This window comes from Puma concolor, chromosome C1, assembly GCF_028749965.1.
Source record: "Puma concolor isolate L17-30 chromosome C1, mPumCon1.1.hap2, whole genome shotgun sequence".
In the NCBI taxonomy this organism is placed as follows: Eukaryota; Metazoa; Chordata; class Mammalia; order Carnivora; family Felidae; genus Puma; species Puma concolor.
In genome coordinates, this window is record NC_141674.1 from 161,622,580 (window position 1) to 161,641,130 (window position 18,551).

The 18,551-nt window shown below is 36.7% G+C and overlaps 2 protein-coding genes across 3 annotated transcripts in view; one reads left to right on the plus strand and one right to left on the minus strand.

Annotated features, from left to right (window-relative positions):
* SLC25A12 (solute carrier family 25 member 12) overlaps window positions 1-18,551 on the minus strand; it is a 212,463-nt gene that overhangs the window by 140,423 nt on the left and 53,489 nt on the right. The window lies entirely within an intron of this gene.
* The window catches only part of HAT1 (histone acetyltransferase 1), a 60,499-nt gene that overhangs the window by 9,673 nt on the left and 32,275 nt on the right, over window positions 1-18,551 (plus strand). For both annotated transcript variants that reach the window (XM_025934805.2, XM_086718902.1), the window contains exons 3-4: window positions 7,775-7,850; window positions 11,876-11,996. In XM_025934805.2, coding sequence (XP_025790590.1) covers window positions 7,775-7,850; window positions 11,876-11,996 — 197 coding nt within the window. The remainder of the gene's footprint in view (window positions 1-7,774; window positions 7,851-11,875; window positions 11,997-18,551) is intronic.

Consider the following 18,551-nt stretch of genomic DNA (forward strand, 5'->3'; position numbering starts at 1 on the left):
GCCACCCAGGCGCCCTAATGTTTATTTTTAAGAGAGAGAGAGACAGAGTGCACGCAGGGGAGGGACAGAGAGAGAGGGAGACACACAATCCAAAGTGGGCTCCAGGCTTCAAGCTGTCAGCCCAGAGCCCAACATGGGGCTTGAATTCATGAATGGTGAGATCGTGATCTGAGCCAAAGTCAGACACTTGACCGACTGAGCCACCCAGGCACCCCTATTTTTGCTTTTTAAAAAGCGTTGTACAATTTATACACGATGAAATGCACAATAAGTGTATGATTCAGTGAGGTTTGAGGTTTCCCCCCAAAATAGCTGCTTTTTGGGGGTTTTAATTTAAAACCCAGTTTTGGGGGTTGATACATGCAGCAGATCTGGTGGGCTACATTCCTTTGTTTTGTTTTGTTTAAAGTTTATTTTAAAAGAGACGGAGAGAGAGCATAACCTGGGGAGGGACAGAGAGAGAGAATCCCAAACAGGCTCTCCAACAGTGCAGAGCCAGATGGGGGACTGCTCTCATCAACCGCGAGATCATGACCTAAGCCAAAATCGAGTTGGATGTTCAACCAACTGAGCCATTGAACCAATTTTGTTTTGAACCAATTGCAGACTTACAGAAAAGTTGGGTATAAATACAGACTTTTTCTCCCTGAACTGTTTGAGAATTGCTGACTTGATGCATCATCACCACATATTCTTTAATGTATATTTATTGTAAACAAGAACATTATTATACATGGCCAGAATATAGTCATCAAAATTAGAAAATTAATATCAGTACATTATCACCATCTAATTCTCAGACTCTGTTTAAATTTCCCACTTATCTTAAAATGCCCTTTATAGCAAAGGGATCCAGTTTAATTAGGGCCAGGGCTTACATTTGGTTGCCTTGTTTTCTTTTGTCCCCTTCAGACTGAAACAGTTGTAAGTCTTTTCTTGACTTTCATGACCTTGACCAGTTGAGGATTATAGATAAGTTATGTTGTAGAATGTTCTCAATTTGGGTTTATCTGATATTTGCTCATGGTTTATTTAAGGTTATATATTTCTGGTAGGAATGTCACAGAAGTGATATGCAGATTTCATTGCACATGTTAGTTTTTCATTAAACTTCCAGTTCTTTCATTTATTTAGTTCCTCTTTTATTTAGTGGATTATAATCTGTTACTATCATTTATTTTGGTGCCTATATTGTCCCTGATTTGGCCAGTGGGAGCCCAATTCATGCTGGCTTCTATGTCATTTTTACATGTCCTCTTCATTTGATTACTTCATTCTGATTATATTTTAGAACAAGATATTCCAGGCTCATCTGTTATGTCTGTCATAGCTCTGGAATCAGCCATTTCTCCAGGGAGCCCTGGTTTTTTGTTTTGTTTTGTTGTTTTGTTTTGTTTTGTTTTGAAGAGGAAAATGGTATTTTGAAGCCAAGATCTAGTAGGTGAGCTGGTAAACTCATTGCTGTTAGTGTTGTTCTAACATTAATGAGAATGGCCTTCTCAGTGGACAGAACTTTGTTCCTTCCCTTTCGGTCCCTGCTTCCTGCAAAGTATTACTGTTCTGATTCCTTTCATTAAAAAAAAAAAAAAAAAGAGTTTTGCCTGTTTTAGAACTTTGTATAAATGTAGTTATGCATGTATACTCTGTGACTGGCTTAGTTCAATCAGCATGGGTTTGAGGTACATCTTATTGTTGCCTGTATCAAAGGTTCATTCCTATTTATGGCTGAATACTATTCTGTTGTTGGATATATCGCTATTCATCAGTTAATGGACATTTCGGTTTTTCTAGTTTTTGGTTGTTATAAATAACTCTGCTAAGAATGCTCTTGTAATAAGTCTTTTTGTGGACCCATGATTTTATTTAGGGTAAACTCCTAGCAGTAGATTTACTCAGTCATAGGATGGTTGTATGTTTAGCTTTATGAGATACTTGCCAGACTGACTTCCCAAGTACTTTCACATTCTCTGATAATGTATTATAATTCTGGTTATTCCATATCCTCATGAATGTTTGGTGGTGTAAGTTTTTAAAATTCATAGATTGAAGGGCTCAGTATTATTATTTTTAAAGTTTATTTATTTTGAGAAAAAGAGAGCATGCACACATGAGCAGGGAAAGAGCAGGAGAGAGAGAGAGAGAGAGAGAGAGAGAGAATCCCAAGAAGGCTCCATGCTGTCCTCTCAGAGTCCAATGTGGGGTTCGATCTCACAAACTGTGAGATCATGACCTGAGCCAAAACCGAGTCAGATGCTTCACCAACTGAGCCACCCAGGCACCCTGAAGGCCTCAGTATTATTAAGACAGCAGTTCTCCCCACATTCGTTTATAGATGTAATCTTTTTTTCTAGGTCTTAGTTTGATTTTGGTATGAGGGTTTTGCCAGCCTTATAAAATGCGTTGGCAAGTGTTCTCCATCTTCTAAAAAGAGTTTGCAAAAGACTGATATTTCTTCTTTAAATGTTCAATAAAATTTGCCGGTGAAGCTTTGTGGGCCTTGAGTTTTCTTTGTCAGAAGGTTTGTCACTACAAATCTAATTAGTAGATTTAGTACTATTCTGATTTGGTGTTTCTTCTTGTGTCAGTTTTGGTAATTTTTGTCTTTTAAGGAAATTGTCCATTTTACCTAAATTTCCTGTCAGATTGTTGTTCATAATATCCCCGTTACCCTTTTAAGTACTGTAGAATCTGTAATCCCTTTTCTGGGATACTGGTAATACGTGTTTTCTCTCTTTTTTCTTAATGAGTCTGCCTATCAGTTTATCAGTCTTACTGATCTTTTCAAAAATTGCTTTTCTGTTTATTTCTTACTTCTCTTAATCTTTATAATCTTTATTATTCTTTCATTTGTTCCTAAGAAATCTCTCTTCTTGGGGTGCCTGGGTGGCTCAGTCTGTTAAGCATCTGACTCTTGATTTCAGCTCAGATCATGATCTCACCATTTTTTATTTTGAGCCCCACAACAGGCTTTGGCCAAAGCCAAAGTAGGCAGAGCCTACTTGGGATTCTATCTCTCTCTGCCCCTCCCTTGCCCATGTTCTTTCTTTCTCAAAATAAATAAACAAATAAACAAACAAACTCCCTTCTCAAGGTAAATGCTTAAATAACTGGTTTTAAACTTTCCTTCTGTAATACTAGCATTAAAATTATAAATTTACCTCTGAATACTGATTTACTTGCATCCCACCAATTCTGTTATGTTGTGTTTTTTATTATTCTGTTATTATTTCTTCTTTGATCTGTGGGCTACACAGAAAAAATGTTGCTTAATTTGCAAATACTTGGGGCTTTTCTAGCTACCTTATTATACTGATTTCTGTTAATTCCAGGAAGGTCAGATTATTTCAGTCCTTTTAAATTTGAGATTTGTTTTATAGTCTAGCACATATTGTCTGTTTTGGTGAATGTCCCAGGTGTTTGGGGAGGGTCCCAGAGAATGTAAATAATTTATATTCTGCAGTTTTATACAAGGTTCTATAAATGTCAGTTGGTGTAGGGGCGCCTGGGTGGCGCAGTCGGTTAAGCGTCCGACTTCAGCCAGGTCACGATCTCGCGGTCCGGGAGTTCGAGCCCCGCGTCAGGCTCTGGGCTGATGGCTCAGAGCCTGGAGCCTGTTTCTGGGCTGATGGCTCAGAGCCTGGAGCCTGTTTCTGATTCTGTGTCTCCCTCTCTCTCTGCCCCTCCCCCGTTCATGCTCTGTCTCTCTCTGTCACAAAAATAAATAAACGTTGAAAAAAAAAATTAAAAAAAAAAAAATGTCAGTTGGTGTAATGGTGTTATGCAAGTCTTGTTTATTTTTGCTGATTTTTATCTACTTATTCTGTCAGAACAGTTGAGAGAGGACTATTGAAAATTCCAGCTATAATTGTGGATTTGTCTGTTTCTTCAGTTGTCTAGTTTTGCTTCATGTATTTTTCTTCTTTTTTTTTTTTTAATTGAAGCATAGTTAATGCTTCATATATTTTGAAGATTTGGTATTAGGTGCATACAGATGAGTCTGAGTCTTCTTGATGTATTAACCCTTTAAGCATTTATAAAATGTTCCTTCCTGGCGTGTTTGGGTGGCTCCATCATTTAGGCATCCAGCTCTTGATTTTGGCTCAGGTCATGATCTTATGGTGGTGGGATTGAGTCCTGCTTCTGGCTCCGTGCTGGGCATGGAGCCTGCTTGGGATTCTCTCTCCCTCTCCCACTGCCCCTCCCCTGCTCACACACATTCTCTCTCTATCTCAAAAAAATAAAAAATAAAAGTTCCTTCTTTATCTCTGGTAATAAAGGGGTCTCTATGTCTGTCCCCACTTTAACTCTTCATCTTGCCTTCTATTGAAGACGGCTTTTTCAGATATGAGTATTGCAACAAGAGTTACGTAAGCATGGGAAAAATAACAGCATGTTTATATGCTGATGCCTATGATCTGTCAGAGAAGGGGAGAATGGTACAGGAAAAGAATGAGGAGTATTTGTGGAGTGATCTTGAAAATATGAGAGAATATTCTTGAGAATATCATTGTAGGGCTTAGTCTTAGATGGGAGCATGGAGAATTTCTCTGCCAGTTTAACCAAAGGAAGACGTGGGAATGGCTACAATAAATTAGGTGTAGAAGTGGCAGTTGTGCAGGTTCTTTTGTGAATGCTTCTGTTTCCTAAGTGAAACAAGAAGCAAGGTTATCAGATGAGAATGTGTTTCTAGAAGATGTTGGAGGTTTGAGGAAGTAGTCATCTTGTCAAACAAGAGTGAGTAGCCTTGACAACTATAGTATGATTGTCAGGTAGCACTGAGGGTCCACTTCCAAGTTTTGTACTCATGAATGTAAAGTCAAGGTCAACTACATGAAGATGCAAGGGTGTAGCAAAAAGTGGGCATACCGTCAGACTTAACTAGAGTGGGGATTTAGCAGACTGGCATGACAAAGATTGGAGCAAAGGAGTTAAGGATGTTTATGAGGGAATGATAATATTGATTGGCCATGGAATCCTACACTGGAAAGTGAGGGTACAAAGGAGGGGAGGAACAGTGAAAATTGTGTTCTAATCAATACATTGTAAGTCCTAGTGGAGGTTGGAGGTTAAAAAATTGTTAGAGTTGAGGTATCACAAGGAGTGAGCTAGGAAGAGGTAGTGGTAAAATTGCTTGGGATTCCCCCACCCCCCAACTCGTGCTTTCTCTCTCTCTCAAACTTAAAGATTAAAAAAATTATTTAAAAAACTTCATTTATTAGATATTAAAAGAATCCTTTATATATAGCATTGGTTTTAAAGAATCTCTCTTGGATTATTTCACCCAAATCTAATCAGATCCAAGCAATAAATATTTAATTATATATTTGCCTTAAAGTATTTGAGTTTTACTTCAGTTAAAAGACTCATCACTTTGCTTTTTCTTTCTTTTAGTTCCTATTACCTGTGGACTACATTTCATGCCGAAATAGTAAAACCTTAGTAGTTTAGATGACAGGAACATTGAAGAAGGCCAATCCAAACTATAGAAATAGTTATCACAGCTAGGTTTTTGACACTTATAATGTTTCTTTTTGTCTGTGTCTCTTCATCACTACCAAAGTGCTCTGTATCAGAAGCAGTAGTTTGCAGTTAATTTTTAATAATTTCTAGAGGTTTCTAAACATTTTTAAATATTAGAGATGCAGTGGTGGGAAATTTGGGGGGTTAATGAGTCTAAACATACTGGATTTATTTATTTTTTTTATTGTGAAATATTACAGACATGCAAAAAATACATAGCAAACTAATGAATATCATGATCCCATCACTCAGCTTTTCCACATCTTAACATTTTGCTGTATTTGCCCAGGCTTTTTTTAATTTCAATTTTCATCATGAAAATTTGTAAACACATAGAAAACTTGAGAGAATAGAACATTACTTACTTATATATCTAATACCTAAATTCAGCAATTAAAATTTTGTCATATTTGCTTTAGAATATTTTTTTACATTGTATTTTATTTTGGGGGGGGGTGCAGAGAGAGAATTTTAAGCAGGCTCCACACAGCACAGAGCCCAGCATAGGGCTTGATCCCACATTCCTGGCGTCATGACCTTAGCTGAAATCAAGAGTCGGACACAACCTACTGAGCAATCCAGGCACCCCATTGTATTTGCTTTAGTATGTACATTTGCTGAATTCTTTGCAAATAGATTTCTAAATATGACAGTTCCCTCATAGCACATGTTCTGATATATGAATATTTACATATATAACCATAATTCCATTATTACACCTATAAAAAGTAATGGTAATTTTTTGATATCATGTAATTTTCTGGTTTCCTTGGTTGTCCTTGAAAGTCTTCAATAGCTTTTTTTTTTTTTAATTATTTAAACCAGAATTCAGTCAAGGATCATGCATTATGGTTGGCTGTAAAGTTTCTTTAATTTCTTTTAATCCAGAACAATCCCTCCCCTCAACATGGAACTTTTTGCCCCTCTGCCATTGATTTATTTGGTAAAGTCATTGTATAGAATTATTAGACAAATCTACATTCTTGATTTGTCTGTTTTCTTTTAGTAGTAGTTCACCTGTTACTCTGTCCTCCATATTTCTTGTAAATTGGAAGGTTTAAAGCTGGATTAGATCTGGCATAAACATTTTTGGTAGGAAAATGTATGTTTTATATTGCATTGAATCAGCAGACATACAATGTTGGTCTTGAAAAGGTGGTGACTGCCAGATGTCTGTGAAAAGCTATCTTTTCTTTTGTAAATCATTAATCTGCTGGATGATACTTTGGCATCCTGTGAATGATCTGTTGTAGGAGGACAATGGTAGAAATTTTTCATGTACAACTTTTCATTCTTCAATTTAAAGATGGTGGGGTAAGATAAATTATACATAAGATAAATTATCCTGGGAAAATGTCCAGTAATATCAGAAGTCACAATAAATGCAAATAAAATAACAGAGTACCCTTTTCCATCTTAAATTGGTAGAAATTAAAGTTGAGGGTCCAGAACATTGTCAAGAATGTGGGAAGCAAAGGAATCTAAGTAACTGCTGGTAGGTGGGTGTGTGTGCATGCGTGTATATATACATATACATACACGTATACATATATACATATGTATGTACATATACATACATATACATACTGTTTAAGTATTTTTAGAGAACAGTTAAGCAATATTTACAAAAATAATTCAGTACTTTTACTCAGCACTTCTGCCAGGAATTTATCCTGTGTGTTATTGTACAGCAAGGTGTGTGTATGAGGATGTCATTGCAGTATTACTTTTAATAGCAAAAAAAACCCCTCTAAAACCTAGTAACAACATAAATATCATCTTGCACTGATAAAGAATGATGTGACGATAAAGGCCTTTTCAAAACTCAGATTATTCTTGTCCTCAGAATGTTTTCCATAGGTTTTGTTGTTGTTGTTTTTGTTTTTCTTTCATTGATGCTGTAGCTTTTCTTACCTGCGAGTATCTTTTTGGTTTTATTTTCTTTTACTCTTTTCATTGTATATAAACATATAGAAAAATAAAAACTAAATCAGATGCCTCTCATACCTAGTTTTCTAATTCTTAGAATCAGTAGGGTTTTGATGCTAAAGCACTCAAAGCAATATTATTCATTGTTCATCTGTCTCATGAGAATCCGATGTAAATCATATAATGGAGAAGTGACATTTTACATAAGAAAAATGTTGGCTGTACCCTAGTTATAGTGAAATTCTTGAAATGGAAATACCTGTCACCTTTAATATCTTTAATTTAGTATCTTTAATATCTCTATATTTTTTATTCTTTTAAACAGTTCGTTTTCCTGAAGATCTTGAGAATGACATTAGAACTTTCTTTCCTGAATATACCCATCAACTCTTTGGGGATGAGTAAGTAACATAGTAAGATGTTTGCCAAATTAGTATGGCCAAAAAAAAACCAACAATTTTTTTTTTTTTTTAAGATCTAGAAATCAGACTTTATTTTCTTTGTTGTTTTTTATGTAATTTATTTAAAATATACATTAGAATGGCATTTTTGACATTGAGACACCAGTTTACTATATAATACTTATCACAGAGTACTTTAGAGGCATTCTCTCATTTAATTCTCACAGCTGTTTTAGCGATGGTATTACTAGTCATTACACTGTACATTGGTGGAATTGATAGTTTCTTAAGGACATCTGACTGGCCAAAGTTCAGATTCAGGCAGTCTGACTGTGAAGCCCATATTCGTAACTACTACTTTTTTCTTCCTCTTGCTGTGCTATATTGCTTTTAGTACAAAATATACTCTCCTAAAGCTGGAAAGCTCAAGTTGTTCTTCGATGATGAGTAAGCAGTTTATTTATTTACAGAGAAATTTATTTTTGAAAGCAATGTTAAAGATATAACCTAGGATATTCAGCACAATTCCTTAATTTCTTATAGCTTCATTACATTATATAGCCAGTTACCATTTTTTTTAACTTTTGATTTTGAAAAAAACTTCAGATTTGCAGAAAATTATAAGAATAGTACTCTTATATCCTTTAAAATCTAGATTCCCCAGTTACCATTTAGTTATATTTGCTTTAATCGTTTACTGCTATATAGATCTATTGGTATGTTGAACCATTTGAGGGTTGGTTGCAGATGTATCTTGATCCCTTACTCCTAAATTCTTTACAATGTATTTCCTAAAAGCAAGGACAGTAACCATAGAATTATCAAAACTCAGGAAATTTAACATTGCTGTAATACTATTTTCTAATATATCATCCACATTCCAAATTTTGCCAATTGGTTTCCAGTAATTCTTTTTAACAATTTTCTTCATTCTGGATCCAATCCAGAGTCATATATTGCATTTAGTTTAGGCTCCTTTAATCTGAAACAGTTCCTCAGCCTTTTTGTTTTTCATGGTATCACGTTTTTGTGGGTTATAGGCTAGTTTTATAAACTTTAATTTTGGATTAGTTTGATTTTTCTTCATGATTAAATTCAGATATTGTGCATTTTTGTAGTACCTTAACAGAAGTTGTGTGTGTCCTTAGTCTGTCACAATCAGAAAGCCCATGATGTCAGTTTGTTCCATAACTTGTTAACTTAGTTTAGAGGTGCCTGTCAGCTTTCTCCACTGTAAGGTTTTTTCCTTTATTATGTAATCTGTGGGGAGATACTCTGAGACTGAAAATATACTGTTTCCCTATCAGTCTTTTTCACCCAGTAGTTTTAAACCCATTGATGATTCTTGCCTGAATTGGTATTTTACTGTGATTATAAAATAGTGATTCTCTAACTTTGTCATACCTTCTGCATTTATTAGTTGGCATTCTGTAAGGAAGAGCTCTTTTTTTCCCCTTAAGTATTTCTTTGTGTATATCAGAAGAGACTCAAGGATTCTTTTTTAATCCAATGAGTTATAATCCATTACTGTTATTGTGACACTCAAATTACCCCATTTCAAATGGGCTTTTGAATCCTTTTGATATATCATCATCATTTTGGGGACACTTTACCTTCTGATATGGAGATTCATCGTATACTTTTTCCAGTATTTCTGGAGTCAGCCATTTTCCTAAGGAACCCTGGTTTGTTGTAGGAAGAAAGCGTGTTTTGATATAGTTGACATTTAAAATATTTCCCTTCATGGCTGTTTTACCTATGTGTTATTTCAGCATTGTTCACATATTTATTTAATGTGGTTTTTGTTTTTAAAGTATACTGAGAAAGAGAGCACGCTAGTAAAGGAGGAGCAGAGAGAGAGGGAGAGAGAATCCCAAACAGGTTCTGCACTGCCAGTGCAGAGCCTGATGCAGGGCTCAAACTCACGAATGGTGAGATCATGACCTGTGCTGAAATGGAGTCGGATGCTTAACCAACTGAGCCACCCAGGTGCCCCTCATGTGTTTTGAAATTGACAGATGTCTCTTCGTTGACAAATTTCCTCCGAAGTTTTCATTATTAATGTATCAGATTAGGCATTTTATGTGCTATTAAATAGTAATAATTGTATTTTATTATGTATTGATTCATGCCAAAATTTGAGTCTTTTGTATTTCAAATAGGTTTTATTTTATTATAAAAAGAGGAATGTTTTCTTTTTGGATTTCTATTTTTAAGGAGCTATTTTTTTTATTCTCTTCCTATTACTGCTATTTAAAATCTCTTCCTTTGGTGCATAGGATCTAGTCTACAGATGATGCTTCTTAATGGTATTCTGTACATTCATTCTGTTTTGCATGTCATTAAAATGCTTGCATACTCCTAAGTTAGACAGATGACAGATAATTATGATGACCATGTCTTATGACTCAGGTATGACCTTGATACTACTATCATTGCCATTCCATTTTATAAACATAACTTTCAGAGTCCTGGAATGGACACTACTAATACTTTATTTTGGTAGTCTAGACAGAAATCTGGAAATGGCACTGCTTCTTCCAGGCACTCTTCTTCAGAATTCACTTAAAAAAAGAAAAGCTTTATTGAGATATAATTTACTATATAGTTGATCTACTTTTTAAAACATTTTTTAATGCTTATTCATTTTGAGAAAGAGAGCACAACCAGGGAGGGACAGAAAGAGAGGGAGACACAGAATCCGAAGCAGGCTCCAGGCTCCGAACAGTCAGCTTAGAGCCTGACGTGGGGCCCGAACTCAGAAACTGTGAGATCGTGACCTGAGCTGATGTCGGACGCTTAACTGAACTTGAGCCACCCAGGCGCCCCTGTATTTAAAGTATACAGCTCAATGATTTTTAGCATAATGAGTGTTGTGTAGTCATCTTCACAATCAGTTTTAGAATATTTTTGTCATTCCTACCCAAATTCCCATAACCAGTTAGCAGTCATGCTCTTTTTCCCCATTACTCTCCCCAGCCCTAGGCAATCATTAATCTACTTTCTGTCTCTGTAGCTTTACCTATTCTGAATATTTTTTTTTTATTTTATTTATTTATTTATTTTTAATGTTTATTTATTTTTGAGACAGAGAGAGACAGAGCATGAATGGGGGAGGGGTAGAGAGAGGGAGACACAGAATCGGAAGCAGGCTCCAGGCTCTGAGCCATCAGCCCAGAGCCCAACGCGGGGCTCGAACTCACAAACCGTGAGATCGTGACCTGAGCTGAAGTTGGACGCTCAACCAACTGAGCCACCCAGGCGCCCCTACCTATTCTGAATATTTTAGATTCACATTTTGGAAGACTCTTTTTAGAGAATATCAAGGCGTAGATGGATGTCAGGGAGCAGGATTGGAAAAATAGCAGCCCCAGATCTGCTTTCTGAGTTCATACAGGGGTGTAATTAGGTGCTTTCACCACTCTCAGCAGCTCTGGTATCTTGATGATAGAAGCAGGTGGTAAATTGGAGGCAAGACTGGGCCAAAGCTACATGTTAGCTGCTTGCCTAGCCAGGTACCAGTTTAATACCACTTGTGTCTGATTTGAAATGCTCTCTGGTACTAGTAATAATAGCAGCAGCTGCAACAGTAGCAGTAACATCTGACACTTATTACTACTTGTATAATGTGTTAGTTCAACATTATGAGCAGTTTACAGGTATTAACTTCCTCATTCAACCCAAACAACATCCCGAAGGTAGGTGCTGTTATTTTCTCTTATTTTTTTTAAAGATTTGATTTTTATGTAATCTCTGCACCCACTGTGGGCTCAAACTTATAACCCCGAGATCAAGAGTTGTATGCTTCACCTACTAAGCCACCCAGGCGCCCCTCTCATTTTATAAATGAGGAAAGCTGAGACAGTTTCATTACAAATACTTGTTTCTTTTTAAAACAGGTGTAGTTTAAAATCTTGAAACTACCCATAAAGTTAAACTTGTTTATATGGATGGTTAATACTTGGTAATGACTTTGCAAGATTCTTTCTGGGGTCTCAGATTATTGATATTTTTTTCCTTTTCAGTGAAACTGCTTTTGGTTACAAGGGTCTGAAGATCCTGTTATACTATATTGCTGGTAGCCTGTCAACAATGTTCCGTGTTGAATATGCGTCTAAAGTTGATGAGAACTTTGACTGTGTAGAGGTAAGAACAAAAATGAATTTATCTTTAATTCTGCTTTCCATTTGAGTATAAAGCAGGTTTTAAAATTTAAAGGTTTGAGGGAGGAGAGAATCTGTTATATAGTAGCTTTGAAACCACATATTCAATCTTTAGTTATGGATGTGATTGCCTGCCTATCATGGCAGTTAACGTTTGATCATGATCCTTAGCCTGATCTTTTTCCTGAGTGGTCCTTCTCTATAAAAATGTTCACTCTTATGATCATAGTTGTATTTTGTTTACCAAATACAATTCTGGCCACTAGAATTAGAAGAAGCAAGGAACAGATTCTCCGCTGGAGCCTCTGGAGGGAGTGTGGCTCTGTTGACACCTGAGTTTAGCTCAGTGATACAGTTTTTAGACTTTGCCTCAAGGCTGTGAAAGAATAAGTTTCTGTTGCTTTAAGCCTCCAAGTTTGTGGTAGTTTGTTATAGCAGCCACAGGAAACTAATATAGATTTTCATACCAGGAAGTGGGGTGCTACTGCAACAAATAACTAAAACTCTAGAAATGTCTTTGGAAATAGGTAATGGGTAGAAACTGGAAGAATTTTGAGGTACGTGATAGAAAAAGCATTGACTGGGGCGCCTGGGTGGCGCAGTCGGTTAAGCGTCCGACTTCAGCCAGGTCACGATCTCGCGGTCCGGGAGTTTGAGCCCTGCGTCGGGCTCTGGGCTGATGGCTCGGAGCCTGGAGCCTGTTTCTGATTCTGTGTCTCCCTCTCTCTCTGCCCCTCCCCCGTTCATGCTCTGTCTCTCTCTGTCCCAAAAATAAATAAACGTTGAAAAAAAAAATTTAAAAAAAAAAAAAAAGAAAAAAAGAAAAAGCATTGACTCCCTTGAAAAGACTGTTGGTAGAAATATGGACATTAAAGGCATTGCTGGTGAGGGCTCAGAACAAAGTTAGAGGCATGAGAGAGAAAGCCAATATCATCATAGAGAATAATGTACCATCACAAACAGTATATTGGTAGAAATAGGAATGTTGAAGGTGCCTCTGTTGAGTCAGAAGGAAAGGAGGAACATGTTATTAGAAAATGAAGGAAAGGAGATAGATATTTGTTATATAGTGCCAGAAAGCCTAGCTGAATTGTGTCCTACACTTATATAGAAAGAATTTATAAGCAGTGAACTTGGATATTTAGCTGAGGAGATTTCCAAGCAAAGGGTTGAAGTTGTGGCCTGGTTTCTTGTGGCTTATTATAAATGTGGGAGGAAAGGGAGAGATTGTGAGAAGAACTGTAAAGCATAAAAGATCCACGACTTGATGATTTGGGAGACTCTTAGCCTATCCAGGTTGCAGAAGACACGGAAATTAGGAGATTCATTGTTAGGAAAGCTGAAAGCATGGCTAGATAACTTTTTACTCTTGCTGAAGAGATTAGGCATGTGACTCTTGTATCTCCTCAGTAATCTCAGCAAAAGCCAGGAATAGAGATTGAGTAGAGATCAAGTCCTTTGTAGGACCATCTTGTCTAATGGCATGAACCCTCATGGCATACACAGGTGACCTAGAAGGGTTTTGAGAGTGTTATATCAGCAGAAACACTGCCAGTGTGGACTAACAGGATGAGGAAAGGCAAATGAATTTTCTAAATTCTATAGGTAGGAAACAAGCTGATAACACTACTCAGCTGCAAACATGTACTTCCCTTCGAGAAAAAGGAGTAAGACCCAGAGGGTAGAGCTGCAGGCCACAGTATCCCCAAGTCTTGAAACCTAATGGAATTTGACCTTCTGGGTTTTGAAATTGCCTGGTACCAGTGACACCTTTCTTTCTACCATTTCCTTCCTTTTGGAATGGGAAACTCCTTAACTTATCCTGTGCCTGTCCCACTACTGTATTTTAGAAGCAATAACTTGCTTTCTAGTTTCACAGTATCACAGGTGGAAAGGAATTTTGCCTCGTGAAGTATCCTACCCAGAGTCTCACTCATACCTGATTAGATAATGACATTTTGGACTTGAGTTGATGATGGAATGGTTGAAACTTTTGGCAGTGTTGGGATGGGATGAGTGTATTTTGCATGTTTAGGATGGACATGAATCCCTGAGGGACCTTAAGAAAGCTGTATGTTTTCAGACATCTTGGTGGCTCAGTCAGTTAAGTGTCAAATTCCTGATCTCTGCTCAGGTGAGGTGTAGCCTACTTAGGATTCTGTCTCTCTTCTCTGCCCCTTCCTGGCTTGTGTGCAGGCTCTCTCTCTTTAAATAAAGTTTAAAAAGAAAAGAAAATTATGTGTTTTAGAGTTCTGTTTCTGCGCATTCCTATTTAAACACACTGAAATTTTTTTTTTTTCTTTAAGGTTTTGTTTAAATTCCAGTTACCATACAGTGTAATACTAGTTTTAGGTATACAGTATAGTGACTCAGCACTTCCATACATTGTCACCCAGGGCTCATTACATGTGTACTCCTTGATCCCCATCACCTGTTTAACCCATCCCCCCCAACTATCTTCCTTCAGGGCATTGAAACTTTTCATTAAGAATTACTTCACAGAAGGGTGCCTGTGCCTGGGTGGCTCAGTCAGTTAAGCGTCCAACTTCTTCCGCTCAGGTCATGATCTTGCGGTTCGTGAGTGAGCCCCTCATTGGGCTCTGTGCTGACAGCTCGGAGCCTGGAGCCTGCTTCGGATTCTGTCTCTCCCTCTCTCTCTGCCCCTCCCCTGCTCTCTCTCTCTCTCTCTCTCTCTCTCTTTGTCTCTCAAAAATAAACATTAGGGGCGCCTGGGTGGCGCAGTCGGTTAAGCGTCCGACTTCAGCCAGGTCACGATCTCGCGGTCCGTGAGTTCGAGCCCCGCGTCAGGCTCTGGGCTGATGGCTCAGGGCCTGGAGCTTGTTTCCGATTCTGTGTCTCCCTCTCTCTCTGCCCCTCCCCCGTTCATGCTGTGTCTCTCTCTGTCCCAAAAATAAATAAACATTGAAAAAAATAAACATTAAAAAAAATTAAAACAAAGAATTATTTCACAGAGTTGAGTTTTTTAAATGAAATGCCATTTTTGTCGCTGAATCACATTTACAAAACTGCAAGTTGCATTCTTATTTTTTTAAAAAAGGTTTTTTTAATGTTTATTTTTGAGAGAGACAGAGTGCCACTGGGGGAGGGGCAGATTAGCATTTAAACCAACTTTTTCAAGGTTTTAAATGGACTTTAAACTTCTGACTTAATTCTTTTGCCAATCTCATGCCCCATCTTTTGTTGGCTAAAACCTCTCCATGACTTGGGACTGGTTGATTTGGTTCTTTTTATTGTTTAATTTTTAAAATTTTGTTTCATTGTAAAGGACTTGCCCAAATTCACGCAATGCTGTATAAACTAGCATGTAATATAGACTTATTAAAGTGAAGTTTTTCCCTGATCATATGTTTCTTATTAGATTGTTAAATTCTCAGGCCCAGCTAGATACTCTTATTAAAAATGCAGGTAGTAGTTTCCTTGTGTAGTACAAAATATAATATCATTTGAAGATTTTGGTGGTGGTGTTTTTTTTTTTTTAAAGTTCCAGCTGATAATACTGGATTGATTTCTTCCAAAGGAACTATTGACTTAGTTATTGGTAAATCTTTCAAATACTATTTGCAGTGAAATAGCTATGTATTTGCATTGACTTCTAATTGTTCCATTCTTAAAAACCAGGTTTTTCCATTTAGAAGTGCTGTGTTAGGAGTAAGGAATCAATCTTTTATGGTGTCTTTTTGTAGGATTATTTGCTTCATGATTGAAGATGATTTGCATAAATTACATGTTCAAGCAAAGACTTTTTTCCCCTTATAAAAAAAGAATGGGTAGTGGATGTTGGGGGGATGGGCTTACCTCTTCTATCTTAGTTTGTATTGAGATATCACTATGCCTCTATATTCTTGATGCTATAGTGGCAACAAAACAAAATCATTCCTCTCATGGAGCTTGTATTGTAGCTAGGAGGAACAGTCAGTAAACAAAGAGTTTTGTTTGTATGCTTTGTTTTTTAGATTTCCCTTAACATAATACTCTGTAGGTCCATCCATGTTGTTGCAAATGGCAAGATTTCATTTCTTTATGACTGAGTAATATTCCATTGTATGTGTATTTATATATATATATATATATATATCCCATCTTTATCTACTCATCTATCAATGGATACTTACAGTGCTTCACATTTTGGCTGTTGTAAATAATGCTGCAGTGAATACAGGGGTGCATGTGTCTCTTCGAATTTGTGTTTTCATCTTCTTCCGATAAATATCCAGAAGTAGAATTCTGGATTGTATAGTAGTTCTGTTTTTAATTTTTTGAGGAACCTTCATACTGTTTTCCATCGTGGCTGCACCAATTACATTTCCACCAACAGTTATGAGGGTTCCCTTTTCTCCACTTTTTAGTATGTGATCCCACTTGTTTACTTTAGCTTTTGTTGCCCTTGCCTGAGGAGACTAGTCTGAAATCTATTGCTAAAAACAATGTTAAGGAGTTTATTGCCTATGTTTTCTTAAAGGAGTTTTATGGCTTCAAGTCTTAACATTCAAGTCTTTAATCCATTTTGAATTTATTTTTGTATATGGTGTAAGATAGAGGGTCCAGTTTCATTTTTCTGCATGCAGCTGTCCAGTTTTCCTAATGCCATTTATTGGAGAGACTATCTTTTCCCATTGTTTATTCTTGTCTTCTTTGTCATTGATTAATTGACCATATATGCATGGGTTTATTGTTAGGCTTTCTATTCTATTCCATTGATCTGTTTTTGTGCCAATACCATACTGTTTTAATTACTATAGCTTTGTAGTCTAGTGTGAAATCAGGGAGCATGATACCTCCAGCTTTGTTCTTTCTCAGGATTGCTTTGGCTGTGCAGGGTCTTTTGTGGGTCCATACAAATTTTAGGATTCTTTGTTCTAGTTCTGTGAAAAATGTGGTTGGTATTTTGATGGAGGGTGCATTAATTATAGATTGCTTTGAGTAGTACAAACATGAACACAATATATCTTTCCATTTATTTGTGTTGTCTTCAGTTTCTTTCATCAAGGTCTTACACTTTTCAGAGTCTCCTGCTTTTTCTGAAGTAATTTCATTGCTTTTTAGTGCAAGGGAGTGTAACTAAGATTGCTCAGTCTTGCTAATTGTTAGCATTTCTGGGAGAAGGTTTAGTAGAGAAAGTTGAAATATTTGGGTACAGTTTGTATTATCTGTGAATTTCAATCATCTATTTTTATCCTTGTCTTCCACTAATATGGATTGAATTTGAGAGTAGATGAGAGCAAATATTTAAAATTTGCTGGATTCTTTAGCATCTTAAAGAAAATCCTTGTGCACTTATGAAAATTTAATCTTGAGGAAATGAAAAAATAATCTTTGGTAGACTAATACTTCACTATACTCTTTTTGATAATTTGGACAGTGTTCTTAGTGTGTAATGCTTTTTATAAAATATAAAAAGCTTTCAAATTATATATTGAGATTTCTATCTTAGAATTTTATATATGAGCTTAGGTAGCAAAATACTAATGCAGTACAAATCAACAGGATACCACTTTTGTTTTTCCAGTAGTGAAAAAGTTCACACTGTTAACTTCTCTAACAACACTCAGATTTCCAGACATGTTGTCGGGTAATGTAAGATTGAGCAAATTAAGCAGATACGGAAATTTTTTGGCTTGTAGTTTGTAGTAGATCTTAGGTAATCTTAGAATTCTAGTCAATGTTATTAAGTCTGCCACTTTAGCCAAGTAAAGGAGCACCTACTTAACAGGCCTTTTTAAATTTTTTTTTCTTTTTTTTTTTTCAACGTTTATTTATTTTTGGGACAGAGAGAGACAGAGCATGAACGGGGGAGGGGCAGAGAGAGAGAGGGAGACACAGAATCGGAAACAGGCTCCAGGCTCTGAGCCATCAGCCCAGAGCCCGACGCAGGGCTCGAACTCACGGACCGCGAGATCGTGACCTGGCTGAAGTCGGACGCTTAACCGACTGCGCCACCCAGGCGCCCCTTAACAGGCCTTTTTAAAATCATTATTTCAAAAATAACTCACCATAGACAAATTTATACAAATGATGCTGTTTAGGATAAGATACTAACGACGTCATTTGGTTTTCAAATGTGTATAAATACAAATAAGGTGTAAATACATTTACATCATAGCAGACTACCAGTTATTCTCAGGCACATTGCTTTATGCAGTGATGAGGAAAAGCAAAAATTGCTTTCTGGGAAAATCGCATATATATCTGGGAAAATCGCAAGGTATAGAACATTGGAAGTTGAAATGATCATAATGTGAGATAATGCAATCTAAAACATTTCATCATGACTTACCTAAGAGCTAAATAGTATAATAGTTACCTTTATACTTTCCTTTATATTTATTTATTTAAAAAATTTTTTTTAAATATTTATTTATTTTTGAGAGACAGAGCATGAGCAGGGGAGGGGCAGAGAGAGAAGGAGACACAGAATCCAAAGCAGGCTCCAGGCTCTGAGGTGTCAGCACAGAGCCTGACATGGGGCTCAAACCCACGAACTGTGAGATCATGACCTGAGCCACAGTCAGACGCTCAA